The sequence below is a fragment of the Oncorhynchus keta genome, chromosome 25 (genome assembly GCF_023373465.1).
Source record: "Oncorhynchus keta strain PuntledgeMale-10-30-2019 chromosome 25, Oket_V2, whole genome shotgun sequence".
Classification (NCBI taxonomy): domain Eukaryota; kingdom Metazoa; phylum Chordata; class Actinopteri; order Salmoniformes; family Salmonidae; genus Oncorhynchus; species Oncorhynchus keta.
This window is the reverse complement of record NC_068445.1, coordinates 16371119-16390800: the sequence shown is the minus strand read 5'-3', so window position 1 is coordinate 16390800 and position 19682 is coordinate 16371119. Positions and strand designations below refer to the sequence as shown.

General features: G+C 42.8%; 1 protein-coding gene across 1 annotated transcript; it reads left to right on the top strand.

The window, feature by feature from the left end:
* The first annotated feature begins 313 nt into the window (after positions 1-313).
* Positions 314-19553, top strand: LOC118358297 (dihydropyrimidinase-related protein 2-like). The gene is made up of 14 exons (XM_035735943.2): positions 314-716; positions 8875-8963; positions 10389-10573; positions 11689-11853; positions 12033-12094; positions 12873-12953; positions 13247-13315; positions 13594-13714; positions 13945-14101; positions 14305-14446; positions 14696-14866; positions 15648-15827; positions 15971-16160; positions 17996-19553. The coding sequence occupies exons 1-14, from the start codon at positions 675-677 to the stop codon at positions 18085-18087; spliced, it is 1746 nt and encodes a 581-aa protein (XP_035591836.1). The 5' UTR covers positions 314-674; the 3' UTR covers positions 18088-19553.
* Positions 19554-19682: the final 129 nt, after the last annotated feature.

Here is a 19682-nt window from a genome sequence, read left to right as displayed (position 1 = left end):
CAACATTGGTTTCGATCAAAGGTGGTGGTTAACTTTAAACCTCACAGTACCTTGTCACAATAGAGTTGGTATAGGAACATCAGTGTGTGGGCCTTTTCCCCACTACATTAGTAACGTAGTAACATTCATGTTGACCATGCACAACTTGATTATACAGGTTAGGGTTATTCGTAACACACAGCCCTTTTGACTTTGTTTGTCCTTTCTGAATAAAGGAAGTTGCATTGTTTCAGACCAGTCAAATTAGCATCAGTGTTACTGCTACTTCTCTCATGCTCCAGACTTGCTGGTAGCAGGTGAGCTGGAGAGTGAAGATTGGAGCAGGGTGGGGCGTTGCGCATGCACTGTGGCCACGGCCCTCATCACCGGTTATATTCTCGCTCCCTGTTGGTGACTGACTGTCTGGACTGGCTTGGCTCAGCATTGGCACGCGAGGAAAGACTGTCAGACCGTTCAGGTTCATTCAGCAAACCTCTTTGGACGTTGGAACGGATAGAGTTATTTCACGAATTTAGTTATTGGTTCTGTTGCAGGCGATAGCTGCAGACACAATTTTGTCTGGGCGTGGACTGGTCTCAACACATCTGAGCATCCATTCCTTTCATTGCTAGCGGTCTAGTTTACACAAGTGTGGTGACTACCATAATCGAGGAGGCTGACAACGCGCCGCTAAAATGTCTGGGTACCAGGGAAAGAAAAATATCCCACGCATTACAGTGAGTATTGTGTTTTAAATGCTTATAGTTTTACAAAATTGTATGTAAAATCTAGACCGGCGATGCATGGCTGAACAAGCTAGCAGTGGGGATTACACAGTTAGCTTGCTAGCTACAGCCAGCATAGTCTGAGGAGGACTGGATCCATTTGTACAAATGCAATGTCACCACTTGCACTGCTATAATAAACAAAGACACGGTAATTGGTCATAAGAAATTGAACGAATTGTAGCTCGCTCTTGTCATTGGAATACTCATTGAGACGCGCATTTGATTCTGTGCATCCTATTTTGCAGCCATTCCATATCCTACCATGTTATACGATTTAGCCTAGCGGCAGGTTTAGGGAAAAATAATAGATGATTGGGACATTATGTACTTCTTCCTCCTTATATTCAGATTGATTATATTATACTTTTAATGCAGTATTGGTAATACTGTAGTTATAGACCTTGGGAATACCATCATATAAAATCAAATGTGAGGAAAATCCCAGCAACAATAGCATTTGTTTTAGCTAGGCCTCATTATTTTCCAAATTGTTTGGAAATATATTAATTGGATAAATATGTATTTGTCACAACAATTCGTCCTATCAACCCTAGAAAGCATTGGGTTGATTTGCCATGATGACACATGGGGATGGGGACAGTAATTGAAAGGGCAAAAAAACATTTCTATAAAGTAGGTCATTGGATGAAATCCATCCTTGCTTTTTGCTGTGATCGTGAAGGCCTGGCTTTTGACTATATGCTGAAATATACTGTAGATACAGTAATGACATTTAGGTATTTAATGGCTTGAATCAAATAACAAACCACACATTTTTGTGCGTTCCTCTCTAAAATATATGAATTATTGAAATAAAAAGGTAGCTGTCCATTTTTGTTTCTGCAAGGGCAGCATGGAGGGGAACTGTTATTTTCAGGCAGCTGTCGGATCTCTTTCACAACTGGAGGAGGCCTATCTAAACCCCTTTACATCTCAGGCATTGCATACAAACGACTCAATTCCAGCAGCCCCCAGCCTTCAGATGACAGCATGGTGTGGCTTTAAAAGGGGACCCTGTTATTTGCATGAACTAGGCTACTCTCTCACCCCCCACCTAAGCAAAGAGATAAGTTATGGGATGCTGGTAATGTACATGGATTTGACTTTGGGGAGGTATGCTGAGGAGTAGTTTTCTCCGCTCTGCTGAAAAGTAATTATTATTTTAATGTTTTTTTTTATCGGGGGGTGCTGCAGCACCCTCAGCATCCATTCTTCCCATGGCTATGCCTAGACTAGAGGTCGACCGATTAATCGGAATGGCCGATTTCATGTTTTCATAACAATCTGAAATCGGTGTTTTTGATCGCCTATTATTATTATAAAAATTTAAAAAAGAGACTGCCTGTTACGCGAATGCAGTAAGCCAAGGTAAGTTGCTAGCTAGCATTAAACTTATCTTTTAAAAAACAATCAATCATAATCACTAGTTAACTACACATGGTTGATATTACTAGATATTATCTAGTGTGTCCTGCGTTGCATATAATCTGACTGAGCATACAAGTATCTAAGTATCTGACTGAGCGGTGGTAGGCAGAAGCAAGCACTTAAACATTCATTCAAACAGCACTTTCGGCCATTTTGCCAGCAGCTCTTCGTTGTGCGTCAAGCATTGCGCTGTTTATGACTTCAAACCTATCAACTCCCGAGATGAGGCTGGTGTAACCGAAGTGAAATGGCTAGCTAGTTAGCGTGCGCTAATAACATTTCAAACGTCACTCGCTCTGAGCCTTCTAGTAGTTGTTCCCCTTGCTCTGCATGGGTAAAGCTGCTTCGATGGTGGCTGTTGTCATTGTGTTGCTGGTTCGAGCCCAGGGAGGAGCGAGGAGAGTAACGGAAGCTATACTGTTACACTATACTGTTACACTGGCAATGCCTATAAGAACATCCAATAGTCAAATTTGAATGAAATACAAATGGTATAGAGGGAAATAGTCCTATAATTCCTATAATAACTACAACCTAAAACTTCTTACCTGGGAATATTGAAGACTCATGTTAAAAGGAACCACCAGCTTTCATATGTTCTCATGTTCTGAGCAAGGAACTGAAACGTTAGCTTTCTTACATAGCACATATTGCACTTGTACTTTCTTCTCCGGCACTTTGTTTTTTGCATTATTTAAACCAAATTGAACATGTTTCATTATTTACTTGAGGCTAAATTGATTTTATTGATGTATTATATTAAGTTAAAATAAGTGTTCATTCAGTATTGTTGTAATTGTCATTATTACAAATATATATATTTTTAAATTGCCCGATTTAATCGGTATTGGCTTTTTTGGTCCTCCAATAATCGGTATTGGCTTGAAAAATCATAATCGGTCGACCTCTAGCCTAGACCTACTGAACATTTGACCTGTAGCCATAGAGATAGTTGGAGGACTGTAGTGCCCTAAAGCCAGTTTTAGCATGGGGTGCGTAACCTGATTAGGGAGTCCTCCCACAGAGCTCAGAATGAAAGAATCACATTTGATTACGATAATTCATATTAACAGAACATACAAGTCGAGGATGCAATGATGTGCGGTCCTTCTTCCCAAATTCTGATGTGCACATTGAAGACGCTAGAGTAACGGGCCACATGTACTTTTTCTCAGCCAACAACACGAGTAATGAACAGCAAAATCACTAGCCTATGTCAATCTACTATCCCCAATAGTAGAAAAGTTGACCTATTGTATTGGTCAGTTTGTCGAGAAGGAAATAGCCTATTACAAACAGACTTTGGGACAGTTGTGGGAATATAGATCAGAATGTTTAGTTTAAAATGTTGATAAACTATTATTTCCTCACATTATAAGAGTAGCAATGCGCACAAGGCAGTAAGTAGGCTATGGATGAATGTTTGTTCCATAATGCAGTTAGCGGGAAAACACCGATGTCAAAGCCGCACCGCACATGCAAACGGTTTCATGTGACAGAGATGAAAATGTCTGTTAGAAATTTAGAAAGAGGGGAGTTCTAATTTTTAACAACTAACATGGGTTGCTAATATGACTAGGATTGTGCCTTTAGCTACTGGACGATGAAAAAAAGTTGATATAAAATAATTGCCTCCGGATATGGTCTGATTTTGACTGGGCTACATTGAAGCAAGGCCAAACATGCCTCATAATATGTAGTAAAACGTTCAGGTTTCAGACAATTAAGTGTATGTTTTCAAAGTGCATACTGTCTCCAGTCCAATGCGAAGTGGTGTGTGATGCGCTGATGAAACCTGCCTTCTGTTGCCTGTGCAGTTGCTGTTTGAGATGCTGTAGCAGCAGCTCTCATGCTGTCGGACAGATTTTCAGCTCAAAGCTTCTGTATCTGCATTTTGTACACGTGTGATAAATAAGATACTTAATATACAGTATACATGTGCCAATTTAATTCCTCTTATGCAAATTAACCTATAGACCAATAAGCATGACTAGTCAAATGTATTTACATTGACTGGTATTTCCATCAATGAATAGGTTAAAAAGCATTCTTTCGAGAGAAAAAAAGCATTATAAAAAGCATTATTATTATTTTTTTCCTTCTCGGACAATCGGCGGACCCCAATTTTATAGACTTTTCTCTTTTTTTATCGTCCAAAAGCCGGCTATTATCGGCTAATAGAAACCCTGTGTTTTACCTCAATTAGCCACAAAATCCCTAGTTTGAAAGCAACTGTTTTTCTCGAAGCTATGCGGTGCCATTTGCCCTATATTTTCCCCCACATGGGCCGGCCCCTAGCAATTTGAGTTCAACCAATGAGCTTCAGCCCCTTGCCATTTGAGCCAGATGCACATCATTCACACAGCAGAGACGGCAGTGACATAGTTCACATATCTGCACATATGTGACATAGTATGCAATTTTCAGGGACCACTTTACGCTTGTGGTCACTACTTTCAGAACTACTTGATAAAATGTATACAAAAGTACCAGAGAATCTCTTTAAGGAAGGATCACATCATTCCATCCAAGTCACCAGAAGGGATCAGCCAATAAATTATACTAGTAAAGGAAACATTCCATAACTGCAGGGGGCTGTAAATTGCCAACTGTGGCTTCATACCTATTCAAACAACACACTCTAGGTGGCAGTGTGAACCCTTTCAGTTTGTATGCCAACTTTATTTATTTATTTTAACTAGGCAAGTCAGTTAAGAACAAATTCTTATTTACAATGACAACCTAGGCACAGTGGATTAACTGCCTTGTTCAGGGGCAGAACGACAGATTTTTAACTTGTCAGCTTAGGGATTCGATCTAGCAACCTTTCTGTTACTGGCCCAACGCTCTAACCACTAAGCTACCTGCCGTCCCAAAACTCATAGAAGTAGCAGAATAAGAAAATGGACTACTTCAAATGGCACTGCCCATGCTCTCACGGACACCATAATGGGACAGATACAATGATGCGAAGTCTATGGCAGTAGCCTAAATAATTCCAGGAGAGTGTTTGGTACAGAATCATTTCCGTGTCACAAAGATTACCCATCCACTCATCCACAGAGCCCATCCAGCTCAGCATTTTACTGGGCTGGGCTCACTGTACACGAGGCAGGAGGAAGGCTTTTTAAGTGAGGATATGGATTTTCATTACCTAACTAGTCATAATGCATGTTCTAAATGCCATTCAGTGGAGTGGTTGCATTTCATTTCGCTCTCATTTCATCACTGTGTCAAGAATTTGCACAGCATGGAGTTGCTCAGATTTTTCACAATTATACCCTGGGCCCAATTGTTAACAGAATTACCATGACATAAATCAATTATATGCTTGCCCTTGAGGCTTTCAATCTCAGGGATGTTTATTTCTCTGAATAAATAGTTTACCTCCACTGGTGCATTTGGGTGTGACAGAGATTCATTCTGTTTGTGAGGTGTTTATTAAAAGATGCTTCAGTTATCACCTGCCTCTGCAGTGGCAAGACATAGATTAAAACACAATACATCAGTGTTTTGCCTAGATCTCCTAAGACTATTAAAGATACAGGTATTACTATGGATGATGAACAGAGGAAGATAAGTAAGACAAGATCACTCATGGTTCTAAAAGAGGATATTGGAACCAGTGTGCTTTATTCTCTGCATTCAGGCCTGTTATTAAAAATGTTCCAGTTTGAGTCCAGAAATGTAGCATAATCTGACCCACTTGACAATAGTCTGTTAGATCATGATGGAAGAATGCCCTTTTGGATTGCCTTTAAGATTCTGAGGTTTGTCTAAAGTCTTCTCTGCGGCCATTAGTGGTTGGCTATTGGTCACTGTCTGAAGGTGGAAGTGGTCAGGTCAGGGTGCTAGCTAGGGGATACTAACATCCTACATCTTGTGGGCTGCTGTGCAGTCTGGAGAGAGCCTCTGTCAGCCTCATTACAGAAGCTACCCAGCCCACACTCACCGAGGAAAGCCTGATGAGAAGTAGGTCAGCCCGAGCCTACACTAACATGCTCTCCTTAGATGGAAATGGGATTATTTGTCCTACTCTTAAAGGTGCATTGTGCATAATTCACTCCTCCATTTCCTTGTTGCTAAAATTGTAATATACTGAACAAAAATATAAACGCAACATGTAAAGTGTTGGTCCCATGCACACATTTGTTTACATCCCTGTTAGTGAGCATTTCACCTTTGCCATGGTAATCCATCCACGTTACACATGTGTGGCATATCAAGAAGCTGATTAAACAGCATGGTCGTTACATAGGTGCACCTTGTGCTGGGGACAAAAGCCCACTCTAAAATGTTCAGTTTTGTCACAACACAATGCCACAAATGTTCTCAAGTTTTGAGGAAGCACGCAATTGGCATGCTGACTGCAGGAATGTCCACCAGAGCTGTTGCCAGGTGGTAAACCACCTCCAACATAATTTTAGAGAATTTGTCTGTACTTCCAACCGGCCTCAACCACTAAACACGTGTAACGAGGCGGCAGGGTAGCCTAGTGGTTAGAGCGTTGGACTAGTAACCGGAAGGTTGCAAGTTCAAATCCCCGAGTTGACAAGGTACAAACAAATATGTTGTTCTGCCCCTGAACAGGCAGTTAACCCACTGTTCCCAGGCTGTCATTGAAAATAAGAATTTGTTCTTAACTGACTTGCCTAGTTAAATAAAGATAAAAATACATTTAAAAAAAAAAACATGCCAGCCCAGGACCTCAACATCCGGCTTCTTCACCTGCAGGATCGTCTGAGACAAGCAACCCGGACCGCTGATGAAACTGTGGGTTTGCACAACCGAAGAATTTCTGCAAAAACTGTCAGAAACCGTCCCAGGGAAGCTCATTTGCGTGCTCATCCTTCTCATCAGGGTCTTGACCTGACTGCAGTTCGGCGTTGTAACCAACTTCAGTGGGCTAATGCTCACCTTCACTGGCACTCTGGAGAAGTGTGCTCTTCACGGATGAACCCCGGTTTCAACTGTACCAGGCAGATGGCAAACAGTGTATGGCGTCGTGTTGACGAGCGGTTTGCTGTTCCTAACGTTGACATCAGAATGCCCATGGTGGCGGTGGGGTTATGGTATGGACAGGCATAAGCTACGGACAATGAACACAATTGCATTTTATTTATTGCAATTTGATTGCACAGAGAAACCATGACGAGATTCTGAGGTCCATTGTCATGCCATTCATCCGCCACCATTACTTCATGTTTCAGCATGATAATGCACGGCCCCATGTCTGTACACAGTTCCTGTAAGCTGAAAATGTCCCAGTTCTTCCATGGGTTTCATACTCACCCAACATGTCACCCATTGAGCATGTTTGGGATGCTCTGGATTGACATGTATGACAGTGTGTTCCAGTTCCCGCCAATATTCAGCAACTTTGCACAGCCATTGAAGATTGGGACAACATTCCACAGGCCACTATCAACAGCCACATCAACTCTATGCAAAGGAGATGCTGCATGAGGCAAATGGTGATCACACCAGATACTGACTGGTTTTCTGATCCACACCCCTACCTTTTAAAATAAAAAAAAGTATCTGACCAACAGATGCGTATCTGTATTCCCAGTCATGTGAAATCCATAGATTGTAGCCAAATTCATTTGTCAGTTGACTGATTTTACTTATGAACTGTAACTCAGTAAAATTGTTGCATGTTGCGTTTATATTTTTGTTTAGTGTAGTTCACCTAATGTAGAGAATCATTGTACCATCTAAACTGCTGTGAAATATATTTTCAATAACCATATATTGTCTTTTCAGTTTGAAGCTGGTGTATGAAACCAAAAGTAAAAGATACATTTGGTCAGGTTGCCCAAAATGTTACGTATTGCAGCTTAAGTGCATTCTCTTGGTCTTCCATTAACCCATGCCCTAGTCTACACAGCACTTTCCTCTGCATCTCAGACTGAACTAATTTACCACTCTGATCTGAGCTATTCTCCATGATCTGAGCTGTTTGTGATCGAGGTGGAATCTCTTATGACTTAATGTATAAAGCCTGATTCTATATGAAAGATATAGCCTAGGCTAGTAAAAATGTACAATCCGAGTGCTGTCTGAGTAGATTATGGATGTGGTTGCTTTAATAGGGCTTTTCTGTTGGACATTAGCCTAGTCTTTGCACTCACATAATATGGAGACGCGTTATGAGTATGTGTTAACTGCATCACTGGTTTGACAGAGAAAGAAACAGCTCTGGTTGGGAATAGTTGGTTATGAAAACTTTGTAGAAAGAGACAAAGAAAGAAAGATGTGGCCTTTTTTTTTTATATTCCATGTAAACAAATCAAACTTACATTTTTGAATACCGTTGTGTTACTTTGTTTTTCACTTAGCTCTGCTTATGCATTGTTTTTTGGGGTTTCTTGGCAGACTAGACAATGGCCATGTCTTGGCAAAGCCCTAGTGCTGTTCTATACAGGAATACATGCTGAGGATTCTATCCTTTTGTGCAGCTTGTTCGTTAGCTACTCATGGAACGCCTCTGTGCTTCTATTCAGTGTGGTTCTGTTAAAGCTCTCCTGGACGGATGGATGTGCCTGGGTTGAGTATTGGCTAGCTTACCTTTCATGGCAAATATGTTCAATGTGGAATATGCTTTTTAATCAATGGGTTGTGGTACTCACTGCTATAAATACAATCAAGTCCAATATAAATGAAATTCTTCCCACAGAGTGATCGTCTCCTAATCAAAGGTGGGAAGATTGTGAATGATGACCAGTCTTTCCTTGCTGACATCTATATGGAGGATGGCGTCATCAAGTAAGTCCTAATAGTTAAGAGTGCCATTTTCTTGCCTGCACCTTTGTTGGTTATATAAACTCAGTAAAATAAGAAACGTCCCTTTTTCAGGACCCTGTCTTTCAAAGATAATTAGTAGAAATCCAAATACCTTCACATATCGTCATTGTAAAGGGTTTTAATACTGTTTCCCATGCTTGTTCAATGAACCATAAACAGTTAATGAACACGCACCTGTGGAACGGTTGTTAAGACACTAACAGCTTACAGATAGTAGGCAATTAAGGTCACAGTTATGAAAACTTAGGACACTAAAGAGGTCTATCTACTGACTCGTGTAACAACACCTGCACAGGATCGGTACATCCGAACATCACACCTGCGGGACAGGTACAGGATGGCAACAACAACTGCACGAGTTACACCAGGAACACACAATCCCTCCATCAGTGCTCAGACTGTCCGCAATAGGCTGAGAGAGGCTGGACTGAGGGCTTGTAGGCCTGTTGTAAGGCAGGTCCTCACAAGACATCACTGGCAACAACGTCGCCTATGAGCACAAACCCACCGTCGCTGGACCAGACAGGACTGGCAAAAAGTGCTCTTCACTGACGAGTCGCGGTTTTGTCTCACCAGGGGTGATGGTCGGCTTTGCGTTTATCGTCGAAGAAATGAGCGTCACACCGATGCCTGTACTCTGGAGTGAGATCGATTTGGAGGTGGAGGGTCCGCCATGGTCTGGGGCGGTGTGTCACAGCATCATCGGACTGAGCTTGTTGTAATTGCAGGCAATCTCAACACTATGCGTTACAGGGAAGACATCCACCTCCCTCATGTGGTACCCTTCCTGCAGGCTCATCCTGACATGACCCTCCAGCATGACAATGCCACCAGCCATACTGCTCATTCTGTGTGTGATATCCTGCAAGACAGCAATGTCAGTGTTCTGCCATGGCCAGTGAAGAACCAGGATCTCAATCCCATTGAGCACGTTTGGGACCTGTTGGATCGGAATGTGAGGGCTAGGGCCATTCCCCCCAGAAATGTCCAGGAACTTGCAGGTGCCTTGGTGGAAGAGTGGGGTAACATCTCACAGCAAGAACTGGCAAATCTGGTGCAGTCCATGAGGAGGAGATGCACTGCAGTACTTAATGCAGCTGGAGGCCACACTGGATACTGCTTGTTACTTTTGACCCCCCCTTTGTTCAGGGACACATAATTCCATTTCTGTTAGTCACATGTCTGTGGAACTTGTTCAGTTTATGTCTCAGTTGTTGAATCTTGTTATGTTCATACAAATATTTACACATGTTAAGTTTGCTGAAAATAAACGCAGTTGACGGTGAGAGGACATTTCTTTTTTTGCAGAGTTTATATGAAGAAAATCTGTATATTTTTTGTAATACCTTTTGATAATTTCTCTCAATCCGTTTCTTCTTCTCTCAGGCAAATTGGAGAGAACCTGATTGTTCCTGGTGGGGTGAAGATCATTGATGCCCATGGGCACATGGTGATTCCCGGGGGCATAGATGTGCACACACGCTTCCAGATGCCAGACAGGGGCATGGTGTCAGCAGATGACTTCTACCAGGGCACCCGAGCTGCTCTGGCTGGGGGAACCACCATGATCAGTATGTACTAATGAAATGGCATACTTGACAGAAACCCATAATACATGTGATGTCTAGGTAGATTCTGACTTACTGATACTTGGTACTGACATCCTAGATGGTAAATTGCTGAAGTTGGTAACGGAATAATTTCCCCCCCTGTTTGCCGTATTTTCAATTTAAGCTTAGAAGACGGTGTGTGCCCTCAGGCCTGGAGGAAGGGAAAAGGTCATTACACGGCCAAAGAATAGCAAATCGCCCTTTGGTTGGCTGTTTGAATCATTAATCGGCCTGTGAATAGTGTTTAGCAAACTTTTGGAAATCACTTTTGACCAAATACAATGTTATTTTACACAAAACAACAGACTTTTAGCATGCTTATAAGGAAGGGCACTCAACATGCTCGAAACTGACATAATTGACTAATGATTGGCCGAAAGAAATTGATAATAATAAGATTGTGGGAGCTGTTTTTTTTTATTTCAGTGCAGCTTTTGATATCATTGCTCTTAACCTATTGCTGACAAAACATAGGTTTTATGGATTTATATTCTCTGCCTTATCATGGATTGAGAGTTACCTATCTAATAGAACAGAGGGTTTTCTTTAATGGAAGCCTCTCTAACATGCTGACCAGACGGCCTGCGTGTGTCCGTCCGTCATTGCGCGCATGTTGATTTGAGGAGAGATTGACTGCATCACTATTGGTCTTTGTGAGAGGTGTTGATGGGTTAAAGGTACAGAACTGTCTGTTCAAGCAGTTTGCACACATTTCGGGCACTCATCAGTACAACACAAGACATGCAGGCAGAGGTTTCTTCACAGTGCCCTGGTCCAGAACAGAGGCTGGGAAACGCACAGTTTTAAATAGTCATGACTACATGGAACTCTCTGCCACCCCGCTAACAGTACAATAGATAAAAGAACACCTTACAGGGACAATATTTTGTACTGTATTTTTAATTGTGTTATGTATTTTCTTTGTTATGTTTTGTTTCCTGTTTGGACCCCAGGAGGAGTAGCCAATACCAGATGTTCACATTGTCTCATGATTTTTAATATATCTGGCCTCTGTAAAATGTGATAATGTTACTGCTAGTGTGTTTTCAATGGTGTGTGTTTGTGTGTGTGTGTAGTTGATCATGTGGTTCCAGAACCTGGTGTGAGCCTGCTGGCAGCGTTCAACCAGTGGAGGGAATGGGCCGACAGCAAGTCCTGCTGTGACTACTCTCTGCATGTGGACATCACTAACTGGCACAAGGGCATGCAGGAGGAGATGGAGAGCCTGGTGAAGGACCATGGTACGTCGCTAACACAATTACACAACCCATTCTCTCTACATTCACTCATGTCAGGGGGTTGGGGCAGTTATTACTTCTACTAAGACTCTTTCTGGTTTATTTCCTTCCTGTGACTGTCCTTTCCTCTCCCTTTTCTATCCTTTTATTGCTACTATTGCTCATAAGTTTTCTATCTTTAGGTGTCAACTCTTTCCTGGTCTATTTGGCTTATAAGGATGTTTTCCAACTTTCCGACTCCCAGGTACGATTTGAAGCATTTCAGATTGGTATGATTTACTGGCGACGGATGGAGGAGTCAACATTTCTGGAGGCTTGTGCCTTTTTAAAGTAATGATTGCATTGCACTTTGTGTAGCTAAATTGCATGACAGAATGATATTCTGTATTACATTTCTGATAAACTCTTTGGAGGCTGAATCCTAACTATAGATTAGCAGGTGTAAAAAGTAGTTGTTGACGTAAAATGAGGGATTTGCACGAGTGTTCACGTTACGCCTGCGTATCTTGCTTGCTACAGTACGTCACTGCTCCAAACATTCAGAGATTATTGTAGACCTCTTCACCTCTTCTGGAAAGTCTACTGCTTTCTGAATGCTAGGTAAAGGATTGTCTGTCTGGGGTGAATGATCACTCCCACGTGCCTCATGTCTTTCTGTGAGAGCTTTGTTATGGGCCAATATTGAGTTTCCCCACTCAGCACAGGCTGGTTAGTGTTTAGGACTGACACTGGGGATGACTCTTGCAACACGTGCTGAAAGATTGCCTGACCGTTTCCTGTGGCCTATTGCAGCTGTGAATACCTAGTTGATTGCCGTGGGAATTCGGAGTTGAACAAAGTGGTCCAAGCTAAAGAGAGAAGTGGAGTAAATGAACTAATCTGTGCATTTAGCACTCTCCTTCTGATTCTGATTCTCATCCCAACACATGTTGCTCTGATAAAGAGATCTCCAGTCATCTTGTAAATGTCCTCATTGCTAAAGCCTGCCCTGCGTGTGACCGGCTGCTTTCCTCCTCCTGTAGATGTACGAGGTGTTCGGTGTCATCAGAGACCTGGGTGCCATCGCTCAGGTGCACGCAGAGAACGGGGACATCATTGCCCAGGTAACAGAACCTCTAATAAACCCTATCACCGTGTCCCAGCTTGCCTTCTCCACTGGCCAAGCGCAGGTAGCCTAAGGGTTAGAGCGTTGCACCTGTAACTGAAAGGTCGCTGGTTCGAATACCCGAGGTGAAAAATAGGATGATATACCATTGAGCAAAGCACTTATCCCTAGGTTGTTCTAGGGGTGCTGTACTACTATGGCTGACCCTGTAAAACAACACATTTCACAGTTTTATTGTATGTGGCAATAAATTATGTATTTTTTAAAAGCTGTTGTCTGATGTGTTTGCAGGAGCAGTGCAGGATCCTGGAGCTGGGCATCACTGGCCCTGAGGGTCATGTACTGAGCCGCCCAGAGGAGGTAAGTATGACCTCTGGCCAGGTCCTGTGCTTCTATCAGCCTTCTGCTTGTATTTGATGTGTGCCTTTGGTTGCTTTACATGGACATTAGGTAAGAGGCTGTATGATATTAACAGAATTCAATACAGATGTAAATGAGTGAGTCGAGTGTTCTTTCCTATGCTTGCTTCTTCCAGAATGCCTAGAAGCATTAAAGCTAGTCTGTAACTCAACATGAAGGTCACTGAGTCTGGTCTGTTTGGACTGAAATCCCTCTCTCTGTGTCTGTCTGGTGTGTAGGTGGAGGCAGAGGCAGTCAACCGGTCAGTCACTGTGGCCAATCAGACCAACTGCCCCCTGTACATCACCAAGGTGATGAGCAAGAGTGCTGCTGACGTCATCGCCCTGGCCAGGAAAAAGGGTACTAGTAAAAAGGAGAAAGAAGTGTGGTGATGGACTACTGCAACATGTTTTTGTATTGATTGTTCTCTGTGGTTATAGATACACTAAATGTCAAATCCCACATAAATGATTCCACTTGTAAATCAGTCCTGGCTTGCAGACCGGGCACGAGCACTCTGAGGTGTATAGAACACTGACTCTCCCTGCCATGCTGACCTCGTGTTTTGCTGTGTTTCTGTGGTACTCTAGGCGCTGTGGTGTATGGAGAGCCCATCTCTGCCAGCCTGGGCACGGACGGCACCCACTACTGGAGTAAGAACTGGGCCAAGGCAGCTGCCTTCATCACCTCCCCACCCCTCAGCCCCGACCCCACCACCCCTGACTATCTTAACTCACTGCTCTCCTGGTAGGTACACCATTTACACTATGTACCTTTATTCAACACAGAGCTATGCAGTAATCATGTGTTACTTACACACATCTTCCACCAGAGGGCAGTATGTCATCCTAGCCTCCTGGAAAGTCGTATCACTCAAGACAGAAAGATCAAACATAAGACCTGTTAGTAGTCTCTCTCCCTCTTCCCCTCCATCCTTTGTTCCTTTCCAGTGGTGACCTGCAGGTGACTGGTAGTGCTCATTGCACATTCCACACCTCCCAGCGTGCCGTGGGTAAAGACAACTTCACCCTCATCCCAGAGGGCACCAACGGCACTGAGGAGAGACTCTCCCTCATCTGGGACAAGTGTGTGGTGAGGCACACTACTGACTTTTCTGCCGGGTTTCCTACCATCAAACATACCCCAATCACACATGCTTCTTTTAAATGTATCCTGTTATTGTAAATAGACACAGATCTTGTGGTATTAACAATCAATCTACTTTCCCTGTTTGTGCCACAGTTATTCATGTCATCAAGCGGTTGTCTCAGTTGGTGGTGAATGTTTGCAGCTGTTTTGTTAGAAAGGAAGTGACAGCGCCTTGTCTTCTGATTCCCTTAGGTGACTGGAAAAATGGACGAGAACCAGTTTGTGGCTGTGACCAGCACCAATGCAGCTAAGATCTTCAACCTGTACCCCCGTAAGGGCCGCATCGCTGTGGGCTCTGACGCCGACCTGGTCCTCTGGGACCCAGACGTCAGCAAGGTCATCTCTGCCAAGAGCCACAACGTGGTAAGAGCCTGGCCAACCCACACTGTATTGACCATGTCATGGTATTTATACATGGTTTTAGTCACACCTACTGTATGTAGGACTCATTTTCATATGAAACATTGAAGCTCTTTTACCAACAAAGCTTTGATCCAACCTAACAAGTAAAAATCTACTCACCCGAAATGGCTTTTCACAGAACACCTCATGCAGACTGTTTGGTAGCCTAGCGGTTAGAGCGTTCGGCCAGTAACTTGTCGGTTTGGATTTGAATACCCAAGCCGGCAAGGTGAAAAATCTGTTGATGTGCCCTTGAGCAATGCACTTAATCATAATTTGGTCCGGGGCGCTGTACTGCTATGTCTGACCCTGTAAAACGTCATATTTCACTGCACCTATCTATCTGGTGTGACAAACGATTTGTATTATTATTTTTTTATCGCTCACTGAGTCATCACTACTCATCATTTAGAGGAGCTAGCTGGCTATATTAGCACTAGTTTCCTAGTAGGATGTCAGCTGAATGTCAGTGACTCACTGTGTAACAGTGTAACAGTCAGTCTTTCTCTCTGGGCATCTATGTTGATGTGATTGATGGCCATCACCATGCTGGCACAAGTCATTGAAAGACTAAAGCCCGGACTGAAGTTCATATTGAAAAAGGCCTCAACTTGTTTAAATGTGTTGTTGTTTTGTGCATGTGATAATCGTGTAGTCTTGGTGTTCTCTTTCTATGTTATTTGCCCTCTTGTACTGTGCCAGTCTATTTGTCACTGTTCTCATCAGAGCTGTTCTTCTGCAGGCGGTGGACTATAATATCTTTGAGGGCATTGAGGTGCGTGGAGCTCCCCTGGTGGTGATCAGCCAGGGCAAAATCGTGTTGGAAGAGGGCGACCTCCATACCACTGAGGGATGTGGGCGCTATGTGAGCCGCAAGCCCTTCCCTGACCATGTCTACAGGAGGATAAAGGCTCGCAGCAGGGTGAGTCTATAGTGCTGTGAAATTGGCACAGAATAGATTGTTTATGACCATTCCCACTGACAGCGATGATCGCAGAACTCGAACAGCCGAACTGATGCTGTCATCTTGTCTGTCTGTCTGTCTCTCTGTTTGTCTCCTCCAAGCTGACGGAGCTGAGGGGGGTCCCCAGGGGTCTCTATGATGGGCCAGTGTGTGAGAATGTGACACCTAAGGTAATGACTCCGGTCACCTCAGTGAAGACCTCTCCAGCTAAGCTGCAGCAGCAGCAGCAACAGCATCAGCAGGGTCCTCAGCCAGTTCGCAACCTGCACCAGTCTGGCTTCAGCCTGTCTGGTGAGTACAGCTCAAAATGTCTCTCACAGCTCTTACATGGAACATCAGTAGGAATAGCATAATACTAAGACATGTTATGTTGTTGCCAAAAGTTTTGAGAATGACACAAATATTAATTTTCACAAAGTTTGCTGCTTCAGTGTCTTTAGATATTTTGTCAGATGTTACTATGGAATACTGAAGTATAATTACAAGCATTATATAAGTGTCAAAGACTTTTATTAACAATTATATGAAGTTGATGCAAAGAGTCAATATTTGCAGTGTTGACCCTTCAATCCGCCCTGGCATGCTGTCAATTAACTTCTGGGCCACATCCTGACTGATGGCAGCCCATTCTTGAATAATCCATGCTTGGAGTTTGTCAGAATTTGTGGGTTTTTGTTTGTCCACCCACCTCTTGAGGATTGACCACAAGTTCTCAATGGGATTAAGGACTGGGGAGTTTCCTGGCCATGGACCCAAAATATGGACCCAAGATGTTTTGTTCCCTGAGCCACTTAGTTATCACTTTTGCCTTATGGCAAGGTGCCCCATCATGCTGGAAAAGGCATGGTTCGTCACCAAGCTGTTCCTGGATGGTTGGGAGAAGTTGCTCTCAGAGGATGTGTTGGTACCATTCTTTATTCATGGCTGTGTTCTTAGGCAAAATTGTGAGTGAGCCCACTCCCTTGGCTGAGAAGCAACCCCACACGTGAATGGTCTCAGTATGCTTTACTGTTGGCATGACACAGGACTGATGGTAGCGCTCACCTTGTTTTCTCCGGACAAGCTTTTTTCCGGATGCCCCGAACAATCGGATAGGGGATTCATCAGAGAAAATGACTTCACCCCAGTCCTCAGCAGTCCAATCCCTGTACCTTTTGCAGAATATCAGTCTGTCCCTGATGTTTTTCCTGGAGAGAAGTGGATTCTTTGCTGCCCTTCTTGTCACCAGGCCATCCTCCAAAAGTCTTTGCCTCACTGTGCGTGCAGATGCACTCACACCTGCCTGCTGCCATTCCTGAGCAAGCTCTGTACTGATGGTGCCACGATCCCGTAACTGAATCAACTTTAGGAGACGGTCCTGGCACTTGCTGGACTTTCTTGGGCGCCCTGAAGCCTTCTTCACAACATTTGAACCGCCCTCCTTGAAGTTCTTGATGATCTGATAAATGGTTGATTTAGGTGCAATCTTACTGGCAGCAATATCCTTGCCTGTGAAGCCCTTTTTGTGCAAAACAATGATGACGACACATGTTTCCTTGCAGATAACCATTATTGACAGAGGAAGAACAATGATTCCAAGCACCACCCTCCTTTTGAAGCTTCCAGTCTGTTATTTACATTTACATTTAAGTCATTTAGCAGACGCTCTTATCCAGAGCTATTCAAACTCAATCAGCATGGCAGAGTGATCTCCAGCCTTGTCCTCGTCAACACTCACACCTGTGTTAACGAGAGAATCACTGACATGATGTCAGCTGGTCCTTTTGTGGCAGGGCTGAAATGCAGTTGAAATGTTTTTGGGGGATTCAGTTCATTTGCATGGCAAAGAGGGACTTTGCAATTCATCTGATCACTCTTCATAACATTCTGGAGTATATGCAAATTGCCATCATACAAACTGAGGCAGCAGACTTTGTGAAAATTAATATTTGTGTCATTCTCAAAACTTTTGGCCACGACTGTAGGCACTCCAGTTTTATCATTTTGGCCTGCAATTTTACAATATATTTCATCTGTTAAAAATAAACAACTTCTTGTGTTGTTTTTTTGTCAGGGAAATCAGAGCGATGTCTCATTCAAATCCCCTTTAAGATTTGACTTTTTTTCTCTCTATCTCTCATGCCCAGGTGCACAGGTTGATGATAATATTCCTCGCCGCAACACCCAGCGCATCGCGGCGCCCCCCGGTGGGAGGTCGAACATCACCAGCCTGGGTTAGGCTCTCCTGTCAGCTGAGCCAGAGAGGAGATGAGCGGGAGAATCCACCCCAACTCCCAGACAAACCATCACAACCAATGCTTCATCTAATGTGATCCTTCTCCCTGACTCAACTGCACCCTGGTCAAAAACACTTCATCTTCATCCATATTTAACAGCTCTGTCACCTCATTCAAAGAAAAAAAAGTGATAGCACTCAATGTTTTGTTTTGTATGACCAATATGCCACCTTCATTTTTTTTTTTTAAAGGAAGAGTCAAGTGAATTTAGACCGCTTGATGTTTTACAGTTTTGTGACAAATATATTTATATCCCATTTAAGTTTGGGCTTTGTTTACATTTTGGCTTTTAATTGTACAAGAGGAACTGTGGATTGCAGTCGTGACATTTGATGTATCTGCTATTTAATGGGCCTTGACACGCATTGTTTCCAAGAAGTGATAAATGTCGTTATGAACTACGGAGACACTGAATTGAATCATTGTCAAAGACACGTGGCATATTTTATTAAAATACATCTTATTGTTTTCCTTCTATCCTATAAGTGAATGGAATGGTTTCTTGCATTTGGCATAATTTTAAGGCTTTAGAGTAGTGTCGTTTAAGTAACTGAGAGGACCTTTTAACCGCTCTGTCAGTTTGCAGTATTTGAATGACAGCTGTGAGTTCTTGGTATTATCCTCCCAGTCTTTCTGGTCAGCATTACCACAGAAGTTTCAGCTGAACAAATTCACTTTAATCTTCCTTTCTCTCATTACTGCACTTTTTGTATTGTTGTAATATTTTTGTTGTTAATATTCTACATTTTCAATCGTGTCTAGAGCTAAAACACTACTGTAATCTCTGAAATATTGACTATTAGATCTTAGCTTGTTTGCTGATGGAATGCACAGAAGTCAAAGGTGAGAGTATTGTAGGGTTAAACCATTCATCTCCTCACTCAGAACACCTTTGACACAAAGCATGCACAATACATGGCAGCAGGGAGAACCTTCGGCAAAAAAACAAACAGACGAGAGACATTTTGCCTCTTATTTCATCCTTTATTTTTCTCTAGCTTTCCAAAGTTAAAGCTCGCCAAGACACCAGGCTTCCTATAATCACACTGCTGTTTATTTCTAATGACACTGACAGCCATGCTGGATAGAAGGTTGCCCCTAGCAACCTCTCTGGTGCTATTTGTTCAATGCTGTGTATGTGCAGATGGTGGTGCCTACTTTTTCCACTCAACCACACAAATTCAAGCTTTGTGAAAACCACTTTACGGGGGAAGCGGGGTTAGCTCTTACCATTCCTCCATCATGGTCTCATACGTCACAGGTCTTCATGTTCTATCTGCTAAAGTGCAAAAGGTGTATCTGTGAAAATGTTGATTTGTATTAGATGTTTGTTTTAGTTATTTTTCAGAATGTTTGTTCAATATCACTTGCCTGCCTATTCTATAAAGTATTGATTGATTGCACACTATATGAACCATGTATTTATGAAAAATATATCTTAAGCACTGTCAGTGACAAAGCTAGTACAAGTGGTGCTTTGAGATCCAGTGAAAAAAAGCTATGATAATGAAATCCATTATTTACCGTGTGCCGGTTA